Source organism: Eulemur rufifrons, chromosome 15 (assembly GCF_041146395.1).
Source record: "Eulemur rufifrons isolate Redbay chromosome 15, OSU_ERuf_1, whole genome shotgun sequence".
NCBI classification, from domain to species: Eukaryota; Metazoa; Chordata; class Mammalia; order Primates; family Lemuridae; genus Eulemur; species Eulemur rufifrons.
In genome coordinates, this window is record NC_090997.1 from 21,697,553 (window position 1) to 21,722,049 (window position 24,497).

Sequence of the window (24,497 nt, forward strand, 5' to 3'; positions counted from 1 at the left end):
TTCATACTTAACGATTCCATCTGTCCACCTCATTTTTGATTGACATGAGCTTTCTTTTGATCTTGTGTACACATCAAAGTTCGAAGATTGTAGCTAAAGCATTACAATATTCTGTTGTAGTTATCTATGTTAAGGGAGATTTCTTTTCCTGCCCTTCCTCGCCTGCCTTATGTAGGAGTAAAAATTTGAAAGAGGTTTTTACCTGCTTAAAAAAAAGGAAATGCACAAAGAAGACCTATTTGCCATTTCTGTCTTAATGATTTCTGGAGCATTAGTTGCTTAACGGACAAACAGTTGGCGGATATGTAGTGTCTGACTATACACCAATCTGTTGGGAAACAATGACATTTTGAAATGAGTCCTTCTATGTTTTGTTAACACATCATGTCCTTACATATCTTTATTCAGGGGAGATTGTCCATTGCCATATTTAGAACCTCTCATGTAAAGTATACTCCAGTTTTAAAATAAGGGCTTGTTAAATAGAATTTAAAAATTCTCTATTGGTTTTATCTGAAAAGTATTAAACAACAGAATTTCAAAAGGGAGAGGTCACCTATGTAAAAATAATTTTAAATAGTACCCCAAATAAATGTTATTTAGAGATTAGAAAGTTAAAAATTTTATGTGCTGGTAAGAAAAAAGATGTATTCTTATGTTTTACTTCACATGAATCTCTATCTCAAACCTTCTCCTTCTCCTTGAACTTTATGTCAAGGCCCATCTGTGAATAAAGCTGTAGATGGTAACAGTCACATACCTTTGGCATAGTTTTGTCTTATGGTCTATAGAGTATTTTGGGTAAAACTAGTGCCCATTTTCCCAGACATTGTCTACAAAAATCCCCACCTACCTTCCCTCCATATACAGCTTCAATTGCACAACTGCCTTAGAATGATTTGTATGATAGTTGTTAATAAATATGCTTAGGAAATGCAGTCAGAGTTAGGGGCTTGTGATTTTTTGTTCTCTATTGAATATTTTCTTGGACTCATAAGAAGTGCAATCAAGGTAGAATGCATAGAGGAGGACATAATCAAAACTGGAGGTATTCTTTGAGTATGAATGCTAAGATTGATGTGTTTGAAACACATTTTATAATCTCTAAACATTGTAGAGATTGGTACATATTTTAAAATATGTGTAAGTTTAGACAGATTTTTGAATGATGACAAATATAAAGTTCACAGCAAGATACACAAGTTGAAGATGAGTTATATGAAGACAGTTGGGAACTTTGTTTTCCTCTCTGTGATCCAAGCTAAAATAACTTAAAGTAGGTAATTTAGGCAGGGAAAACAATAAATTTAAATGAGAATAGCAGCCAAAACAATGCACAGAAGAAGCAAAGAGCGAAAGCTAGTAATTAAGTGTTTTCTTGAATTTCATTAAAAAACAAACAAAAGGCAGATGGACTGAGAATTCCAATCTATGGAGAAGAATTCAGGCTAGCAAAACAGTTTATTTAAAATAAATATATTTAAAAAAAGAATATAGGATTAAAAAAATGAAATGTACTTTTGTCTGTTTCAAAGACTGCATGGAAAAGAAGATCTATAGTAAGTTTGTAAATTCAAAATTGGTGATTCCTTAAAGATGAGAGAGCTGGCAGATTTTTAGAGTCTTTAAAAATAATGTTCTATTCTCCAAATATGGACATCCTAAGTGAAATTTAATCTATTGTAGCTCAGTTATCCAAATATTAACTTTTCTTATGGACCATATGATCTCTAATATTTTTATTATCTTAACTTTGCTTTCAAAATAGAAAACTACATTTGGTTAAAATATACATATATGTGTGTGTATATATGCACACAAACATATATATGTATTTTACGTGGAACTGGCTTGTCAGTTATCTTTATCTAGTAACCTTGAGAGGCTTAGGATATTTTATTTGCTTAAGTAAAAGCAAATATATATGGTATTTATTTATTACATTGAGAGGCTTAGCATATTTTATTTGCTAAAATAAAAGCAAATATATATGATATTTATTTATTACATTGGGTAAGTTCAAAAAGATAGAGGTGTTTCCTCCATTTTAGGCTTAGTTTTCCATGAATTGCATGTGGTTGAAGACTGGCCTGCTGAGGGTGTTGCAGAGTTAGGCCAGTTTCACCTCTCCATTTCAGAAATCACACTCAGGCAGGATTTGATGACCTTATTCATTCTGATGTGTGATAGAACCAAAGGAAAACTAGGGCAGCTTGGTTTTGCAGTAAGAGCTCTGGAGTGTGGGTTCTGGCTGTGACAGTGTGGTTACCATTCTCTGCCTGTTGTATTTGTAAAATCTGAACCTCATCAGTGAAATGAGGGGACTGGACTAGGTCGGTGGTTCTCAACTGGGGGCGATTTTGGCCCATATATTATGGGTTGTTATGACTGGAGAGGTAGGATGCTACTACCTTCTAGTAGGTGGAGGTCGGGTTGCTGCTAACCATCCTGCAATGCACAGCACATCCCCACAACAAAAAATTATCCAGCCCCAGGTGACAATAATGCTGGGGTTGAGAAACCCTAGACTAGACCATCTCTTGGCTCACTGTCAGCTCCAATACTGTGACTAATGAAGCTCATTACTTTCTCCTTGCCAAAGGCAATTTAGTTCAGCCAACATTGATTAGGTGCCTTCTTTTTGTGTTTTAACTGAGAACTTTTCATTATGTGATGTACAAAAGGGAGATAAACTTCCATATATGGAATGCCCCATATTCCAAATATTGTCCCATGTAGCCTCTACTCCTAATGGCCCTGTTTGATAAGGCACATACCTTTTCATTGATTCTAAGTATATCAGCAAAATTATGGCTTTCAATCCTTGCTAGACATTTCTCCCTTCTTCTTTTATTTCTCCAGTTGTTAGGTATCCAGATAATCAGCTAAAAGAAACATTTTAAAGAGCCAGGCAGTCTGTATGATAGCTCTTACAATGTGTGCTGTTGGATTAAGTCATTCCTGATGCTGGAGCTTGTTATCTTCATCTGCAAAATGAGGGTGGTGAAAAGGACTATTGAAGGTGCCCTTGTATTGTGAAATTCTGTGTTTATGTCTTTAAATATTATTGGAGCTTCTTGATATTTGATGATTACATGATTCAAAACAGGTGGGAGGGCAAGTGTTACTTAAGTCATAAGACTGGAGAGGTGGAAAGTCTTAATTGATTAGGTTAAAATCATGACATATAATATCCATGCCCATAGAGTTTATTATGGTGTGTGTGTACTTTCCCCCTAGATTTGGATTGAGCTATTTTAGGTGGGGAGTCTTTTTAATTTTGACTTCTTCCTTTCTTTAAAAATGACTTCCTAGTTACTTCCTATTTATATTGAAAAATAATAAATATGATTTATTGTCACTATTTCCCTTTGAATAACTATAATTTTGTTTTGCTTTGTCTTAAATTAAAAATTCTAGGCCGGGCGCGGTGGCTCACGTCTGTAATCCTAGCACTCTGGGAGGCCGAGGCGGGTGGATCGCTCGAGGTCAGGAGTTCGAGACCAGCCTGAGCAAGAGCGAGACCCCGTCTCTACTAAAAATAGAAATTATATGGACAACTAAAATATATATACACAAAAAATTAGCCGGGCATGGTGGCGCATGCCTGTAGTCCCAGCTACTCGGGAGGCTGAGGCAGTAGGATCGCTTAAGCCCAGGAGTTTGAGGTTGCTGTGAGCTAGGCTGACGCCACGGCACTCACTCTAGCCTGGGCAACAGAGTGAGACTCTGTCTCAAAAAAAAAAAAAAAAAAAACCTAAAACTCTAGAAGGAGAGATAATTTATTTTCAAAATTATATGTTTATATGTGTGTATATGCAAAAGACTATTAAGTACACACACATACATATTTAGTAGTCTTTTTTAAAAATCCTTGTATTTGCTATTTATGTTACTTTTTTCTTTTTTTTACATTGGCAAACTTGCCAGCTATTTCTGCTACAAGCATCCTGAATAGGAAGGCTAAGTAGGCAACCTAAAACTTAGATGGAGACACTTTTTATAAAGAAAGTAAAGATTCCTTTGCAAGTCTTTCCTGGTTTTGCATTTACTGTCTCAGCATCCTTTAAGTGCAGAAGACACTATACTTTCATTCATTTCATAATTACAAAAGGCTCTGGGATAATCCTTGCACTAAACTTTGGGAATAATTTTTGCTTTTTAACTCTCTCTCTGGGAAGTGATGTGAGACCATGTGACAGGCTCTGTGTAAGAAACATAATTTAGTTGCAGAACATCAACTTTTTCACTTAAATCCCTTGTTAAGACAATGGTGGATTCAAAAGAACAAAACTTCAGTATGTTAAAAACTGTAAGATTATTTAAAAATATAATACTCAACAGAACAACATAAATGCTTCATTTAATGCATCTAAATACACAAATTTTATAACATAAAGAAGTTTGTAATGCTGTAATATAAAGCAAATCTTTTATGTACACATTCTGCTCAGAATTTTAAAAAAGTAAAAGTAATTTTTTTTCTTTTTTAAATTCAAAGATATCTAAATGCTTTTAGAATCAATAAAGTAGAAATTAGTTGATATTTGTATGCAGGGTATTTTAGCTTTAACATATTACACTTAAATAATAAAACTACGGTTTATTCCTAGTTATCCTAACAAAAATAGGGTATTTCTTCAAGTAAGTACTGAATGACATAGGAGTCAAGAAGGGCACAGCAATTTATTTGTTATGTGCTTTTGTAAAGACAGTCTTATCTCCTCACAGTGAGTCATGGATCTGCAGGCATCAGTCAAGTAACAAATTTGTAAGCGACTTCTTTTATTTATCTACTTAGTATAAGTTAGAAAAAACATTCTCTGCAATGGGATAGTTCATATGCTCAAAGAATGCCTTATAGTTTTAAAATCTAGCTAGTTTTAAAAATTTCCTTTTACTCTCAAAATGACATCTGTCCGAGTCCTCTCCCTCCAATTTTAAAGGGCTTTTCTGTCTAGACAGACCCAGCAGCCATTTCTAATCTATGATTTCCATATCAGGCTAGACAAGTGGTACCTTGTGAATCCTGTCATTTGTTCCAATTTTACTTTCGATTCCAGTGCATAAATCATCTCTAATCTCTGATTCCCCAAATTCATCAGGGATTCTTTTACCACTTCTACCCCAGGGCCCAGCCCAGTTCTGACAACGGAGCAGAGTCCCATGCTGGGGCTTCTGAGCTCCCAGCTTCTCTTGGTTCCCTCCCTCCTCCTCTCCCTGTCTCTTCCCCTCGGTCCATGCACACTTCACACATTTTCACAGTGATTAATTATGTTCTCTTCCAGGGCTTTGATGTCCCAGGTCCTAGAGACTATTGAAACCCCAAAGCTTTTTCTCTCAGAGTATTACCTCTGCCATCGGTTTCCAAAATCTATTTTGAAACTCAAAATCCAAGAAATGACTTGTTCCTTTCTCTTTGAGGTTCTGCTTTAACATTCCTACCCAGAAACACAATGATGGAATTAATCCTTAGCTGCCTGGGTTGGTGGAAGGAATATAGAGCACAAGACTATGTGAAAGAAAGAACTGAAAAATGTTCTCTGGCATGTGGTCTCTGCAATGCAGAGTCATGCTGTGGTTTCATGATGGATGTTGTTACTACTTCCCTCCATACTCACTCCTTTTCCCCCTACACTTAATATTCAGCCTTTCAACATGTATGGCAGGCTCTGCAATAGGCATCAGGTGATTCCCCAGGCAATAAAGCAGACACTCTCCCTGACCCATGGAGCTTAGATGCTAATCAGTTCTAAATATTCTGAACCTTGGTCTCTCTCTCATTTCTCTACCTGTAACCTTTTCTGCACCCTCTGTACTTCCTCACTCTAAACTGTCCACCTTACACTCAGGCTGCACATTCCTTGGCTTCCTCCTGCAACAACAGGTGACATGCCTGGTCCTTTGGTCCTTTGATCCATTAAGGGACTCTGTCCTAGCTGCTAGTTACTGTCGCCTTCAACTTTCCTGCTTCCTGAAAAAGAGAAAAAGATGATCGAATGCAATGGCAAGAACATGGGCTCTGTGTGATTCTAGAAATACCAGTCCTCACTGAACTTCAGTTTCACCCTAGAAAAATGGTGCTACTAATCACCGTGTCTAAGGGAACCCATACTAACATGCATTCATGATTTTTTTCTGAAAGTATAATTTATTTTTAAAAAATTTTCTCCAAGTTCTTTTTCTAGCTTTATTGAGGTATAATTGACAAATAAAATGTATATATTTAAGGGGTACAATGTGATGATTTAATATACGTGTGCTTTGTGTAATGATTACCACAACTAAATTAATCAACACATCTATTACCACACATAGTTATTCCATGTTGATATGGGGGCAGGGATGAGAACACTTAAAATCTTTTCTCAGCAAATTTCAAGTAAACAATACAATATTAGTAACTGTAGATACTGTATGTTAGATCTTCAGAACTTATTCCCATTTTAATGGAAAGTTTATACCCTTTAACCACCATATTTCCATTTCCCCCGTGTTTCAGCCCCTGGCAACCACCATTCTACTCTCTGCTTCTGTAAGTTTCACTATTTGGAATTCACATATCAGTGAGATCACACAGAACCGTCCTTCTGTGATGGGCTTATTTCAGTTTGCATAATGTCCTCCAGGTTTATCCATGGTATAGAAAATGGCAGGACTTCTTTCTTTTTTAAGGCTAAATAATATTCTACTGTCTATTGTCTATTTACCACTTTTCTTTATCTATTCATCCATCAGCAGACACTTAGATCGTTTCCATATCTAGGCTGTTGTGAATAATGTTGCAATGATTACGTGAAATAGCCACTATGAAAAGGGTCTGAACACTTTAAAGGGAATGCAATTTTTAAGTATTTCCTCTTATTATCACTTTCTTTAGAATCACTGTAATTTTGGAAGAAAGAGGGTTGACTTCTTGCTAAAAGGTCAACCAAATACATTCTCTTCCTTCCCCCTTCCGTTATGAGAAATCATCATAGAAGTTTCTGTTATATGTTACTTTCTGACTTCTTCAATTTAAATTGCTTCTTTCCTCCAAATACATCCAGGTGGATAATGAAAGACAGGAATTAAACTCTATGTACAGAAAAATATAAAACTCATCACTTTAACCCTCTACTTCCCAGTGTGATTAATTATGAAATATTTTCTCTTTCACTTCCCTTGAGTATGCCCACCATCAAATGTTTTCATGCTGATCCATGCCATCTGCTTTATGAAACTTGCTGACAGACAGTCATATACTTTAAGCACTAAATTATCCAAAGTCTATCTTGAAAATTATGTTGTAATTATTAAAAAAAAACAGGTTTTTTTTTTTTTGGTAGAGAGAATTTGAAATAGCTAAGCATATGGTAATTTTTTTCACACTTCACAAGTTCAAATTTTTTGGCTCAAATCAGGATTCAAAATAGATGTGTTGTTTTAAATATGTGTGTTTTTAAAGTGCATATGGATTCTTCAAAGCTAGGGTTTATAAGCAAGAAGTTATGCCATATGTTCAAAACCTAATTTATATTGGCTTGATCTTAATGAAATGTAGATAATCAGAATCTCTTATTTCTTAGTAATTTGGGGTTTCTGTAATGGCATCTGTAAAATGTTGATACATTTTTGGATAAAGAAGTAACTTCTTAAAAATACATTTTAACTGTTCTTGACTTTATTAAGAAAGTGTTGCTTTAAATTAAAATTGTATCAAAAATGCTATGACTCTGATTTTAAATTGTTGTTAAGTTCCAGACAGCAAAGGAAAGCTGGCAATAAGTGCTACATTTAAAAATAAATATTGCTTCACCAAAGAGGTGGGAAGATGAGAGACAGGATGAAGTTAAGGGCTTCAGTAATTTTACCCATGGTACTCTGAGATTATAAAGGTGTCTTGTACTCAGGCAGAAAACTGCACATAGTTTGAAGAGGGGACAGCGTAAGTGAAGAGAAAGTGGATTTTCATCCTGTACTCCCAAACCACAGGAAAGGACATGACTTTAAAATGCCAGGAGAGAAAAAAGAATCTCAGATGTGCAGGCTTTAATGAGAAGAGCTCAAAATGCCTTAAAATGCCCTTTGGTGTTGCAATGAAAACAGCTTTTGAAGTTTGACTTGATGGTTGAGCAGAAAGTGGGTTTGTTTTTTTTTCCCCAGAGCAGTGAATGCATCAGATACGGCTGTAGCATTAATTTTCTGATGCCTCTGTCAATTAAGCAGAACTGAATTAATTTATTCACTGCATATTTGTCTGCTAATTTTTCTCTAATGAACAAAGATATTATTTGTTTCATAAATTCTTGTCTTCTTGAAGTTTTACAGAATATGATACTATAATCAACCAACATAATTAGTTCCTTTTTAAAAATTAAACTCCTCTGTAAAGCCCAATTTTTTGAAAGATTAGTTCCACATATATGTATATTGAAGAAGAAAATTCTCAAGTCATTGTAAAGTGTTTTAAAGCACTTTATCAGAAATAACTATATTACCTATCTCACTGATAGAAACATGTCCAAGACTATTTTATGATTCCTGCCCTTCCTTCAAAACCTGAAACATTAAAAGATTCATATAGTGAATGCTGGAGCAGGATAGAATGATGTTCATTTTCAGGAATCATTTAGAAGAGTGATATCTAAAATATTATGTTCTAACCTCAAGATAATTTACTGAGGTGGAAGTAGGGTACATGTTAGACATGATAGAGATTTTGTTAATGTGCTTTTTTTAAAAAAAATCTAAAGCAGAGGTCATGAACTATAACCTGTGGGCCAAATCTGGTTCAACAATGTTTTTATAAATAAGAAGTTTTACTGAAACACAGCCATGCCTGTTTAAACTCATGTGGTTGCTTAACAATTGAGATATATTCTGACAAATGCATTGCTAGGTGATTTTGCTGTTGTGCAAACAGCAGAGTGTACTGACGTTAGACACACCTAGATGGCGTAGCTCACTACCCACTTGAGCTATATGATGTGGCATATTGTTGCTAGGCTACAAACCTGTGCAGCATATTACTGTACTAAATACTGTAGACAGTTGTAACACAATGGCAAGTATTGTGTTTCTAAACATATCTAAATATGGAAAAAGTACAGTAAAAATATGGTATAAAAGATTAAAAATGGTACACCTGTATAGAACACTTACCATGAATGGAGCTTGCAGGATTGGAAGTTGCTCTAGGTGAGTCAGTGAGTGAGTGGTGAGTGAATGTGAAGGCCTAGGACATTACTGTACACTACTGTAGACTTAATACTGTATACTTACATTACACTAAATTCATAAAAATATTTATTTTTTAAATAATAAATTAACCTTAGCTTACTTTAACTTTTTACTTTATATGCTTTTAATTTTTTTAAACTTTTTGACTCTTTTGTAATAACACTTAAAACACATATTGTACAGTTGTACAAGAACATTTTATTTCTTTACATCTTTATTCTACAGCCTCTTTTCTATTTTAAAATTTTCTATTTTTTTCAAGTTTTTAACATTTTTGTTGAAATCTCAGACATAAACACACACATTAGCCTAGTCTACACAGGGTCAGGATCATTAAGATGTCACTAGACGATAGGAATTTTTCAGCTCCATTATAAACTTATGGGACCATCATTGTATATGGGGTCCAGTGTTGACCAAAACATTGCTATGTGGTGCATGACCATATTTATGTATTGTCTAAGGCTACTTTCATACTATCATGGCAAGATTGAGTAATTGTGACAGATGCGTGGTTTGCAAAGGCTACAATATTTACTAACTGGACCTTTACAGAAAAAAATTGCCAACTCCTAATCTCAAATAATAAGAAAAATTTTGAGCTTTGTTGATTTATATGGGTTTACATAGGTCTCCTGTGTAAATCTGAGTGCTAGGCAGTTACAACTCATGCATATCCTAACTGAAACTCCCTGGGAAAGTGCCAGAGCCCTCTAACTTGGAAAGTGAGCCCTCAGTTGCCTGTTTCTTAAGGCTGTTGTACCTTATTGAAGTTCATGTGCTCTCTTAGCTAGACATATGGTTCATCATTTTAATTATTTTTAACTAAAATAACCCTTATAAAATGGACGAATGACTATAAAAAATACCAACAAAACTCCTACAGAATAATCTAGATTGAATATGCCATGACTGATGTAAGCGTAAGCAACAAGAAATAGTAGAATTGACACAATATCTGTGTCTAGTATGACCTTGTCCTCAGACATAAATATCAGTTTTATACACTGGTAATCTACTCGAATTTGACAGGAAGCAGGCCAGTTTGGGGGAAATTATTAAAACTATTTGAAACATAGTTTTACACCTACTTACATTATGAATATACCTGGCCCTAAGTTTATATTTTTACATTGAGTTTTAACCAATAATTGTATTGTGACATCATAATTAGTTACACATTTACAAAGTAGGCATCCAAGGACATGAAAATGTGCAATTTTTTGTATTATTTGAAGACATAAGGTACTCAATTTATAATGTTTAAAGTTTTGTCAAAGTAAATGATAAAATTCTCTTTTGAGGAATCTTAATAGAGAAAAAATTAAAATTCCAATTTAATTGGGATACATTTGTTCTTCTTGCTGCAGTAAATATTGAAGAATAATACATAGAAAACAAAAGAATGATGAAATGAAATTTATTTCTTTATTATCAAATACCATTAGAAAATGCATAGAAATACTTCTGATAATTTGATAAAGCAAGTAATTAGCAAATTACACTATATTGGAGCTTTATTATGCAGTTGGATCAAAGTATAGATTTTAAAATATTCTCACTTTATAGCTTTTGCATTCTAAATACAAAATATACAAACAGTGACATTTTGAGACTTACTGGAAAAATAAATGAGGGAAAATTTTTTTTAAGTAAGTGAATTTTCTTTAATAAAATCACTGTTCTATAAGAAAAATGTGGCAGCATAGCAATAGAGTATATTAACAAAGATTACATTATGATGTTGCAGTTATATCAACATCTATAGATAAGCCATGATGACAAAGATGTAGACAGACAGACACACACACACACACACACACACACACACCCCTCTTTGCAGTAATAAGATGGAGAAGGACCATGAAAATCTTTTGGATTATTCAAGGGTTATCATGTTATCTCATGGCAAAATATTTTTTAAAGTACAAACTTTAAGATGCATCACGAATATTTGTTTTTGAAAAATAAAAGGTGCACTTTCTGGTTTAACAAGGCAATTACAAAATCAACAATTAATTACATTTTATCATCTTGATATTGTCTAAAGGCAAAAAGTAGTAACAAGAACACAAATTATTATTAAACCATAAACAAATAATTCAGTGACAAGGAATCTGCAGACCACAGGATAAATGGAAGGACTGCTAAAATCAGTGAAGAGAATGAACAGATGTGTGTTTGGGAGGAAATGGAGCAAGGATACAGCGACTGTAGAGTCCAGAACCAGCAAGCACTCTTCTGGAAAGTTGGGATACACCTTAATATGCAAACCCCAAATCCCTTGTCTTTGCAGGGGGACATATTTTGGCAACAGAAGTTGCCCTGACCTGATTTTATTCTGAGAAGCAGAGGAGATGGGCCCATACATTGAATCACAGAGCAAATCATATTTGTAGAATGCTCTCTCTCTCTCTCTCATTCTGTGGCAACCTGGACAACAAGTTGCTATGTAAAGTACTGTACAACTCATAGTCTTTATTATTTGAGGAGAAGTAAAGGCTCAACCAACTCACACCCCAAACCCTGGGGCACACAGATAAACCCAGGTAATAGTCTCTTCCCTGCATGAACCTTTTGAAGAAGCATCTGGTCCAGGAAAGATTCATTTGCTAGGGAAATAAATGAAATAAAAAAGAAAAAACCCTATAGATTGGATAACAAACAAAATTTATCTTTAAAATGAGGTGAGAGCAGTTGAAAATAACAAAGTGTTCCAGGTACCACAAATAAAAAGAAAGGAGAGGTTATAATCTTCATAATGGGCAGGTTGAATTCAGGCCAAAAATTCCTTAAGCAAGATAAATAAGTCCTCCTTATAATATTAGAAGTGACATTTACTAGTAAAATAATATCATTAGTGTATTTAAATGTCAAAATATAATATCAACATTCATAAGGCAAAAGCAAGAGATAGGATGAGAAAAAGTGGAAATATTTTAGTGGTAAAATAGTACCGCATTTTTTAGTTTATGATAGATTAAGTATAAAAAGTATGTAAAGACAGATCATCTAAAGTAAATCTAATTTTTATATATATATATATATATATTTGTACTCTATCCTGCAAACAAAACAAAACAAAATAGATTTCTACTTTTTTGAAAGATCTGCAGAACCCTCACAAAAACTGACTAGCTTTTGTGTTCTAAATGTGAAATATACAATATATTAAGTCAAAAAGGAAAACCAATTAAATGCAAGGTGGAAATGTTACACACAAATTTATCTAATTATGAAAGTTTTATAAATTAATAACAAACTTAGAAAACAACAAAAGTGTCTGCCATATGTAAATTTTTTGTGTGTGTGTGTGAGTTTTTATTGTTTGTTTGTTTTCTTTTTTTTTAATTTCAGCTTATTATGGGGGTACAAAAGTTCAGATTACATACATTGCCCATGTACCGCCTGTCCCCCCGAGTCAGAGCTCCAAGCGTGCCCATTCCCCAGACAGTGAGCACTGCATATGTAAATTAAAAATTTTGCTTTTCAATAAATATTTCATCAAAGAGAAAATCCAAAATAAAATTTCCTTTTTTCCATTTTTTTTACCCAGCTTTATTGAGGAATAATTGTCAACTAAAAATTGTGTCTATTTAAGGTACACAGCTTGATGTTTTGATATATGTATATATTGTAAAATGATCATCACAATCAAGCTAACATATATCCATCACCTCACACAGTTACCATTATTATTATTTTTTTACCTGTTTCTTTTTTTAAGAAATATATTTTTTTTTATTTCAGAACATTATGAGGGTAAAAAAGTTTTGGTTATGTAAATTGCTTTTGTACCATTTGAGTGAAAGTTATAAGTGTGCCCATCCCCCAGATAATGTGCATTATACCCGTTAGATGTGAATTTACCCATTCCTTTCTCCCCCCTCCCACCTGCTTGATTTCAGATAAATGTTATTTCCACACGTAAGTGTGGATTGATTAGTTCCAATTTAATTGTGAATACATGTGGTGTTTGTTTTTCCATTCTTGTGATACTTCACTTAGAAGAATGGGCTCCTGCTCCATCCAGGAAAATACAAGAGATGCTATATCACCATTGTTTTTATAGCTGAGTAGTACTCCATGGTATACATATAACACATTTTATTAGTCCACTCATGTATTGATGGGCACTTGGGTTGATCCCACATCTTTACAATTGTGAATTGTGCTGCTATAAACATTCGAGCACATTTGAGTGTCTTTTTTATAGAATGTCTTTTTTTCCTTTGGGTAAATACCCAGTAGTGGGATTGCTGGATCAAATGGTAGCTCTACTTTTAGTTTTTTGAGGTATCTCCTTACTACTTTCCATAGAAGTTGTACTAGTTTGCAGTTCTACCAGGAGTGTGTGAGTGTATCTATCTCTCCACATCCATGCCAACATTTGTTGCTTGAGGACTTTTTGATAAAATCCATTCTCACTGGAGTTAAGTGATATCTCATTGTGGTTTTTATTTGCATTTCCCAGATAATTAGAGATGTTGAGCATTTTTTTCACGTTGCTGGCCATTAGTCTATGTTCTTTTGAAAAGTTTCTGTTCATGTCTTTTTTATAGAATGTCTTTTTTTGCCCACTTTTTAATGGGGTTGTCTGATTTTTTCTTGCTGATTTGCTTGAGTTCTTTATAGATTCTAGTTATCAGCCCTTTGTCAGATGTATAACATGCAAATATTTTCTCCCATTCTTTAGGTTGTCTATTCGCTCTAATGATTGTTTCCTTGCCTATGCAGATGCCTTTTAATTTGATCAAGTCCCATTTATTTATTTTTTTTTCTGTGATTGCTTCTGATCTTTGACAAAGCAGACAAAAATATACACTGGGGGAAAAAATCACTATTCAATAAACAGTGCTGGGAAAATTGGATAGCCACATGCAGAATACTGAAACAGGCTCTGCACCTCTCATCACTCACAAAAATCAACTCACAGTGGATAACAGACTTAAACCTAAGGCATGAAACTGTAAGAATTCTAGAAGAAAATGTTAGAAAAACCTTATAGACGTCGGCCTAGGCATTATTATTATTATTGTTATTATTGCTGTGGTGGTAGGAAACCTAGATAAAGTAAGACATGGGATATTGGCAACAGGAGATTGAACACGAGAGAGGGACAAAGGAAATTCCCAGGATGATGGGGAAGAGAGAGTCATAGGATAAGGACTTATGCAAAGCATAGAAGACAACTGGCCCAGATTGAAACAGGCACTTTAAGTGACATGTATGTTGAAGCTGTCACCAAGAATCCTTTCACCTTTGTACTCTGCTATCAATCTGCCAATGCTCAAAGTGAGCCTGGCCAAAATTCTTAGATCTCCTTTGTCTGGCCAAGTGCTGATAAAATTCTGCTCTCCCTTCCTGCCCAGCTGCCTGAATAAACTGAGGATGCCACCTGATCCTATAGAAGTGTTCAGGTTTGACTTAATCCTGAGAGCTGGAGATGGGCCACAGTGAGCTTAGAAGTAGCACACTCTCTCTGAACATTGTCCTTCTGATCAGATACAACCTGACCCCCACCAGATTACCCCATATGACGAGCCCTTTGCTACCCATGGATCACAGGCTTGTCTCCTGACATCCTGAGAATGGATTCTTGAACTCTCCAAGAAAAACTGAAGCTTGACTATAAACCAGAGACTCTGTTTAGGACACCTTTTTCTAAGCACCTTCAGCTGTCAATAATAATGCTACCCTTTTCCTACACTGCCAGTCTTGTGTTTGCTACTCAGTTTTAATATTGATCACTGTTCACACTGATTAAGAATTGTAATTAGCTGATAAAATAATGAAACATTTGATTGAGAAATAAGACAAGATTAGAATATATTTCAATCTAAAATCTAGCGCCATGTTTAATGGAAAAGTACTACATGTGTTCCATTAAAGCTGCCCATTAACATGACTATTATTTTACAATCTAGCCAATGAAATTAGACAAAAGAAAGAAATGAAAAGTATAATAACTATCAAAGAGGAGATTACTCATCACTATGTTAGGTGATTTGATATTTTAGGTGATACCCTTGAAATTTCCAAGGGGGTTAATGGAATGACATTACAATCAGTAAGATAACTCAGTAATGTGTCTTGGTAGAAAATCAATAGCTTTCATATACTGATATAGAAATATTCCAAAGTTGTAAAATTGTTGTCAAAGGAAAAAAATCACAAAGAAGACACAGAATATTGTAAAGAAGATGCTATCTTTTTTTTTATAATAGGTGAATGCGTGTGCTGTGTGTGTGAAACAAGAATAAATGTTTGTATTTGCTTGATTTGTAAAAGATACATACATATATGTAGACTCTTTTTGCAATTTTTCTTTGTATGCTCAGATTTCTCAGTCTTGTGATTTCCTTGCTCCATTCATATAATTCATGGCTGCATTTGGTAGTTTCTACTTCCTCAAAGTCATTGCATTAATCCCCGTTCCATTAAAGACCCATTTTAGCCACTTTAGTTAAGGCCTCCTAACCTCTCCTCTTAACAGTTGAACTCCTCTAATTTTTGCACCACCAGTTTCACAAGACAACGCAACGCCTGGAGTTGAAGACTTAATTCATTCTTTCCAGACTCATCTCTCCCTGATTCCTCGTCCATGCCAACCTCAACTCTATAGCTTACTGTGCCATGAGCTATACCTAGCCCTTTTGCCTCTCTGCTCACATGTTGATAGCCTCTGCAATGCCCTCCCCTTGACCCCCCACTTTCTTCCAAACCAAATCACAAGCATCCTTACATTAATTTCCACTGCTACCTACCTCTTCCATGAAGATTTTTCTGACCTCAGCCCACCCCCTTGGGATTGGCTCTTTCTGTACTTACACATTTCTGCTCTTGATACTTTGAAAAATGAACCTTGCACCCTTCAGGACACAGTCTGCAGGAGCTTGTTTTGCTCTGCAGAAAAGGCTGGAGGTAGGAACTGAAAGGAATTAGTGAAAGAGACAAAAAATATAATGTGAAAGCAGGTGTCTTGTGAAGGACACCTCCTCATGAGAAGAGATTCTATCCTTCCTCTAAGGTGGACCTAATTCCTAGTGTGCTTTACTTTTGTACACTAACATCTTTTTTATGCTTTTCTTCTTCCCAGGATGAGACAGTCCCTCCCAAGGCTGTTTCACTCCATCCTTTATATCAAACTAAACTCTATCCTCCTGCTAAGTCCCTGCTGCATCCACAGACCCTCTCGCATGCTGATTGTCTTGCCCCAGGACCCTTCAGCCACCTGTCCTCCTTCTCACTGAGTGATGAACAGGATGATTCTCACATACTCTCTAGTCACAACGCATATATTAAGGTGAGAATTTTCCACTCAAACGGGAATGATTCTGTGCTGTGAACTTTCATTATACTTAACTTTTAATACTTAAATGTGGAGGATTTAGGTATCAAATTGAATAGATTATGAATATTTAAATGTTTAATATTTAATGTATCAAAATATTAAATATTTGTCTTAAAGCACATTACTTTACAAACAGATAATAATTAACCTTGGGAAATAATAAAAATCTATTTTTTCCCAAAGTCATTTCATGATCTGTGTTTCTCATTGTTTCATGTTCTAATCCCATTGTGGAAATTCCAGGACATTTTTCAAAACCTTACAAGATGCCATTATTCATTGATATTCTAGTCTTAGTTCGATGTTCCTAAAAAGCTACTTTAAATTACAGTTCCTTGATGAGGAGGCATTTATAATTATAATCAGTGGGCAAAAAAATAATTAGAATTACTGCAGGTATCTGCAAAATAATATTAACATTTTATTTTAAAATGTGCCTATCTGCCTCATAGTGTATAGTAATGGGATATGTAAAAAATAATGAAGTGTCCAGTACCTAGCATATGTGTGTTCGTGTGTGTATGATACAAAACAAGTAAAAAATATGTACAGATGGCTTTTGACCACATTTACTAAAACGATCTTATAGTTGTGGATCCTTCCTGTCCTTTTGAGACGTTACGTATCTCCTACAACTCAGAGGTGTCTTTCCCAAGGACCTGAAAGCTATTCCTTTGAAAATGTGATCTTCACAAAGGAGGGGGGAGCGCCTCTGCTTCCCAGTCTCTATGGGAGGATAGAGTCCTGACTTTGATATAACCCGCTAGCAGATGCAGCTAGCTTAATCAGAATTTACACTGACCAACCCTTTGTGATTTTTGTCTTCCCTGACTCTTCTGAGCCTCCACTCGCCCCTTGCTACTCCCTTATTCTCCATTCTCACTTTAAAATGCTTACTCACTTCTGCACAAATGCTGGATCCTCTTCCTTATTGCAACAATTATTATGAATTAAAATCTGTCCTTACCACTTAAGAAAATATATTTATAGTTGGCTTTGGAATGCAATTATAAATGTTTACTAGAAGCAAGCAGTCCAGCCACATGGGGCTTATGTGTAAGTTCCATTTGTTCTCAGTATTAGCATAAGGATATCCTGACTAATACAGACTCTCAGACCCTGAAAATTTCCTAAAAGAATTGACTGGTCAAACTAAAACATCAATTAAATCTTTTTGTAAAATTCAAAATCTTATTTAAAAGTATTTATTTTACAAATTCTCTATATCCAGTGAAATATATCTCTATATTTGAAAATCAATCAAGGCCATCTCCCAGAATGTACTTAAACAATATTCCTTGGGCCATGGGACTTTTTGAATTTTTTTTTTTTTTTTTTAGCAAAAATGTTCAAAAACTTAGTCTAAACATAAACAATCATCTAAAGTATGAACAGTTTTTTGTAAGGAAGAATTAGCTTTTTATATTTAATATCATCTATGACACCTGAGTGGTTAATCCTGAATTAAAAAAGGTTTAAATTTTCTGCCAACAGAATGTTTTTGGGCAAAGCTGAAAATGACATTTTCATGATCTTTGGTTTCTTCTTATTCTTGGTCTAGAAAAAAAGTAGTACATTAGGGAAAGTATAATATTTTAAAAATGTTCTTATATTATTTGAAATTCTCCCTGATTTAATACTTGGCAACATCTGTGAAATCCATTTAGTTATTAGAGTTAATAATTCTGATAATGTAGACATTTTCTTGTAAATTGCCATCTATGATAGGGTTATGATTTATTTTATAGACATCAATTACATGAAATATCTCATTCTTTTGCTATTTTGATGGTGGTGTTTTCTGGAACTTTTCAGTATGGATAGACTGAGCATTTCATCCATATTGTAGCCTTTGCTTGCTTAGCCTGTGAAGAACAATATATAAAAACCATGTGAGGTTGGACAACTATTTTCAGTCCATACAACCTTCATAATAGATTTTGTCTTTCAGAGTCTAAGACTTATTGATATTGAATAAAGAGCCATTCATAACCAAAATTATAATAGTAATAAGAATAACATATTAAATAGTAATACAACATTTCTTAATGGAATATTTGTTTTGTCTTATATCTCTATTACTAGATTAAAATATGTGAATTACCCATTCAATTTGATAACTGTGTTTTCAAACTTTGTGTTGTAAATATTGGTATAATAGCATATTAATTTATCAATACTTTTATTTTTTACTTGAAATAATAGCTCCATTATTAGAATTGTAAAACATAATCTGCCATCTAAATTAACTTTTCTCCAATATCCCGACATTGTTCCCAAGTCTAACCTTACTGCTCTGCCTACTGGGCTCACCTCCAAACTCAAATCTTCCCATCCTACCCTCTGGAGAGCCATGCTGAACTTGACTTTACTTACTGATCTTTAGAATCCAGTCTTCAGTTGGGGCTGCACTAGATGTTCAACAGGTTTTATTCTACTTCTGTTGAGTCTGCAGTGTGCTCTCTTCTCTTCTAAATCTTTGTCAAACTCCTTATGTCCTAAGTCCTCGCTCCAATCCCTTCCCCCTTTTCTTAACTTCAAGATAGAACTCTACAATAGAATGTCACATCATATCTTATAAGTACGATCAGGTACTGTCCTTTCATCTTGGAATAAACCAGTATACCCACCTTCTTCTCTTTTTGACTATTAATAAAAATATTTTTATTATAATGTAAAACATAAATTACAAAGCAAAACCACCAAAGGGAAGACTTGGTGGCAATCATATGGTTGAGGGAATTTATCTACCTTCTTTTCATTTCTTCAGTCTCATAAAGAAATCATTCCTTTTGTTTCCTTCTGTAATCCTTGAAAGTCACGTAGCCCAGTGGATAAGAGTATGATGCCTCTAGTCAGTTGTCTGAGTTTATTTCATGATCCAACCCCTTCCAGATGCTGATATTGGGCAAGTCATTTAGCCTCTACATAACTCCATTTGCTCATCTTTTAAATGGGGATGATAATAATGCCCACCTTGTTAGAGTATTATGAGCTTAAGATGGACTAACATGTACACCACTTAGAACAATGCCTGAAACATAACAAGAGCCATACAAAGGTGAGATCTTATCAGCACTAATCCTTTCAGGATTGCCATTCCTATTGCTCTCTTAAATCTGCATTCATTCTTTCTCCATTGGATGACTCCCCTTTGCATATAGAAACCTCAAAAAAATGAGCACTTCCCCATCCTTTTCCTTGATGATGCTGCAAATCTATTAGTTTCAAAATTTTCTTCTTTTGAAGTGTTCAGTAGCCACTATCTCCATTCCTTTTCTATAAACTCACACTTTAGCCCATTCCTAAAAGCATTCTGACACTCCACTGAAATTGTTCTTTTAAGGGGAAACTTCTTGTTGGCAAATTCAGCTGCACGGCCTCAATCCTCTATCTCTTTTGTCCCTCTGTAGCAATTGACAAAATTCATCATTCACTCTTGAATTTCTCTCCTCCTTCTGCTCTTGGGATGGTATGTACATTCCAACTCCCTTACTGCTCCTTCTTTGTTTTCCTTGTGCACACTTCTTGCTCCTCCACCTCTTCTGTCTAATTGCCTGACTTCAGATATTCACCCACTCACAGGCCTTCATGATTATCTTAGTACTGATAAGTCTCGAATCCACATTTCCAATTCTGCTTCTCCGCTGAGATTCAGTTTCATATCTTTAGCTGCTTGCTTATCATTTCCCTCAGGATGTCATGTTGTCACCTCGCACTCATCGTTCATTTTGCCTCAAACTAGTTCTGCACTTGTTTCCCTACTTCTGTCATTAACACCACAGTTCTCAGTCCCCAAACTCAAAGCCTGATTCATCTATTATGCTTTTTCTACTTTGTCCTTATAGCTAGTCATTCAAAAACTTGAATGGATTCTTCTTTTGCTATGCCTCTCATATTATTGCACACGATTCTTTATTATTATTTTACTTTACTTAAACCTATCTACTTACTTTCCTCTAGGCATGCCTTGGGAATTTCTTACTGTTCGACTTGTTCAGACATTCTCCCCATATAAAATACTCTCCTGTATTCTCCTTACTCATACAAGCCATTTTAAATTATCCTTCCTCTTTTGGGAAGTTTCTTCATGCATCAACATTCAAAGTGATTTTCTTTCTCCTTTCGATTTCTATAATCCTTGCCTGTGCCAAGCTATCTCAAATTAATACAAGATGACCTAAAATATAGGGTGTTCTCATTTCTGTTTGCTGTACAATCATCAGTTGTATAAACCATGGTTACATCCTTCTTTCTTTGCCTGTATGTCATGCCCTCATCAGCTGTAGGTCAGCTACTTCTGTGCCCCTACAGCACACATGGGAGAACATTGTTATGTGTTTGCTGGAAGCAGATAAACTCTGTGAGGTTATTTCAGAACCATCATTTTAGAAGCCTGGTATATCCTTCTCTGCTCTTCCTGCCTCCTTTGCCATAGGGAACTCCATAGTTGTGAGTTCACCTACTCACTAAAATTTATTTGTAACTCCAAGTCAATACTTGCTCTCCTTACTCCTGTAGTCATTTGTGGACATTCACAGACCAGAAAGAAATTTGAGTCCCCTATGCACATGATCCCAGCTTAGGTTGAACAAGGCAACATTCTGCTTTCTTGTTTCAGGGGTAGAGCTGTAAACAATTGTCTTTTTTTGCGATCCACCTGGTACTGTTTTTTGCATTTTTTTTTCAATTTATTGGTGATTTTGGTGTTTAAAGTGGCCCCTAAACACAGTGTTGAAGGGGAATCTAGTATTGCTAAGCACAAAAGGGCTGAGATGTGTCCTATAGAGAAAATAAGCATGGCAGGTAAGCTTCCTTTAGGCTTAAGTTATAGTATGTTGGCCATGAGTTCAATGTTAATGAAGTAATAATATATGGAATAAGTGTCTTTGAACAGAAACATCCATAAAACAGGTTATTTATTAATTGGTTGATGAAAATGTGACCAGAGACTTACAAGAATCGAATCCAGTATTTCCCCTAGGAGCGATGGTTCAGAATTTACTAATTCCATGTTCACAGCGACTTTTAGGACTTCATTACACTGAATAATGAGAATGATTACATCTTTGGGTTTCTCTAAGAAGAGAAGTCACATATGGTTTTGGGAGGTGGTTGCCGGAAATAACCAGTTAGAGGGGTGGGGACTGAGACAAGGAGGAGAACACGAGTGGAGAAAGGAGGAGAAAGAGTGTGCTGGCAAGCATGTTACCACTGGGGGAACTGGAGCTTGATCTCATGAAACTCTGAGTGCATATGGAGGACACACCGCTCAGAGCCCTACCGTCTGAGGGGTGGGGAAGCAAGTTCTGGTAGTCATTAGTTGAGGGCTGTGCCTGCAGGAGGGGCAACACTAATCTCCCAGAAAGAGCCCTGAGGCAAAGAAAAGCAGAGGCAGGTAGTTTGAAGTTCAGAGGCTGATTGGTGCTAAAATGTTAATGTCTGAGATGACATAAATGGGTCAATGATTTATACAGAAACACAAAGTCTTATGTTTATGATCTAAATATGAAGTCCAGGCTCCTGCAGGTCAAAACTTTGGCTCTCAAAACTTTATTTTTAATGGGCTATGAGTACTGCTGAAACAATAAAAAGATACAAAGGAATTAGGTAGCTGGGTGTGTAGGATTACTACCTTAAAATTGTATCTCATCTGTAATCATTTTGCCAATTTTTTCTCCATCTTGCAAAGCATTTAAAAGTTTTTAACCTTCAAAGGTAGCAAAGCACCATGCACAACACATCTGTTTATATCTAGATTAAGACCTAATCTCATCTAGAGTCCACTTTCTATTTTAAAAAATTCAGTTAGTTTAGAAAGAATATTATTCCTAAGCACCACAAATATCTTGCTATGTGCATCTTAACTACTTTCTTGGCCCTCAGGTGAGAAAACTGACATGTACATAAATAGAAAGTTTATCATTCTCCATAACTTTTATTTTTTCTCCATCCATCCTCTGCCTCATTTCTTCTATCTTCTACTCTCATAGTCTCCGAGATATACCTGTCTTTTTGAATCAACATAAAATTCTAATTCTTTTGGCCTACTTTCAACATTTCAACATTCCAACTCACTCAGTTTTATGCACTTGATTCTCTTTTCTTATCCCAACTAGATTTTCTCCTTTTTATTTAGCACAACTACCTGCCATGTAGACAGGGCGCTCTCTCTTATTGTTGTCTCCATTGAGTCTCTACTCTGCCAATTCGCACTAGCAACAAATGAGAAAACACATGGCCAGACTATGAATAGAATCCAGAGGAGTGAGGACTAAGCCTTCGCAGTCAGGATGACTTCTGATCTGCTGGCAGGAGAGAGGCTGAGATTTCCTAAGCAAGAAGGCTCTATTTACAGTGAAAGCGTGAGAGGTTTTATAAGCAAAAATAGGATCTTTATAGACAGAGAGACAGCTTTGAAGCCCCAGGAGAAAATTCACTGCCATCCTTGAGGATATTGTCTCTTTCGGTTTTCTAAAAATATATTATTTTGGTGCTTACTTTGTGACTATGCAGCCATTTTGTTTCACTTTTTAGTTTTCTAAAAATGCATTACCTTTGTGCCTTGTTTCACCACATGCCATTTTATTCCAAGTCTGCTTCTGTCCAATGAAAGAGATAAGTAAGTATGGTGGATTTCTTTATATTATATATACTGTAGATTCTCCCATTGGTTCCACTGCTATTAAATTCTACTGTATGTTTTTTATGCAAGGGCTAGTTCTAGCTTTCCCTAGCATTTCAATTTGAATATTTCAGTGCTTATCTCTGGAGTAACCTCTTGAAAAATCCCTTCCACTGTAGCTTTCAGTTCATGGCCAGAGAGAGTGTTAATTTCCCACCTCTATTCTTCTTGCCCAGAACCCCTCATACCCCCGACCACTCCCACTTGCAGACCCCTAGGCTGCCATCATTGCTTCAGGTCAGGGCAAGACTTTAAGATTTCTCATATAGACAGTAAAACATATATTCCTAGTGTAATGAGCATATGTCCTGATCAGTGTGGGCCTTTTAAAAAATGTGTACATACTAATATGTGTTTTTCTATTTTTTTAAAATATTATTTTTAAAAATAGTTTTTTAAAGAACTATTTTATGTCTACCACTATAATAAAACAGTCAATAAATATTTTTAAAATCATATGATTTTAATTATTTTTAGTGCCCCCCGTTATTATCAGAAGTGTCCTGATTTGATCAATATAGTTACTTATAGTGAAATGTAAATTAAAATTCATCTGCAGGGTCTATTATAATAAGACTGAATTTTTTTTTTGTTGAATCAATGAATTGTATTATGCCTATATTTGAAAAAGTAATTCAAACTCTTGTTTTAGCTTTCTTATTTGTAAAATGGCAAAAAAAAAAAAAAAAAAAAAAAAAGGAATCTCTATCATAGGATTGTTACCAGGATCAAGTGATATATGCAAGTAAAATTTTCATGTCCCAACTTAAACACACAGTTTTATACATTTTTTCAGCATCTAGCTATTGTTAGAATTTTGGTGTTGGAGTGAAGAAACAATCCATCAACATAACTCATAAGACATTACTCTCATCTTAAATACTTTTCCCTTTTATTACAATGTATTTGTTCCTTTAATGCTTTCTTATTTATTCACATATATATTCCCTTTAATTCCCATTTTTCACTTTTCTTTCCTTTCTGCCCCTAGAGAACTATGTGATGTGTATTTGTGCATTTATTTTCTCAAAAGCTGTATTGTTATTTTGTGCACATATGATTTAATTTGCATAAATGCTATTGTGCCACACACTTCATTCTTTTTCTGTGAGTTTCTTTCTTCCCAGGTGTAATAGTAGGGCATTGTGTTTGGTTTCAAAACTCTAAGTCTAGGACTCAAACTGGGCTGATTGCATCAGAGTTACCTGGGAAGCTTTAGAAAAACGCAAATTCCTG

General features: G+C 35.0%; 1 protein-coding gene across 2 annotated transcripts in view; it reads left to right on the forward strand.

The window, feature by feature from the left end:
• Nucleotides 1-24,497, forward strand: part of MLIP (muscular LMNA interacting protein) — a 243,025-nt gene that overhangs the window by 194,097 nt on the left and 24,431 nt on the right. For both annotated transcript variants that reach the window (XM_069487902.1, XM_069487901.1), the window contains one exon: nt 16,322-16,528. In XM_069487902.1, coding sequence (XP_069344003.1) covers nt 16,322-16,528 — 207 coding nt within the window. The remainder of the gene's footprint in view (nt 1-16,321; nt 16,529-24,497) is intronic.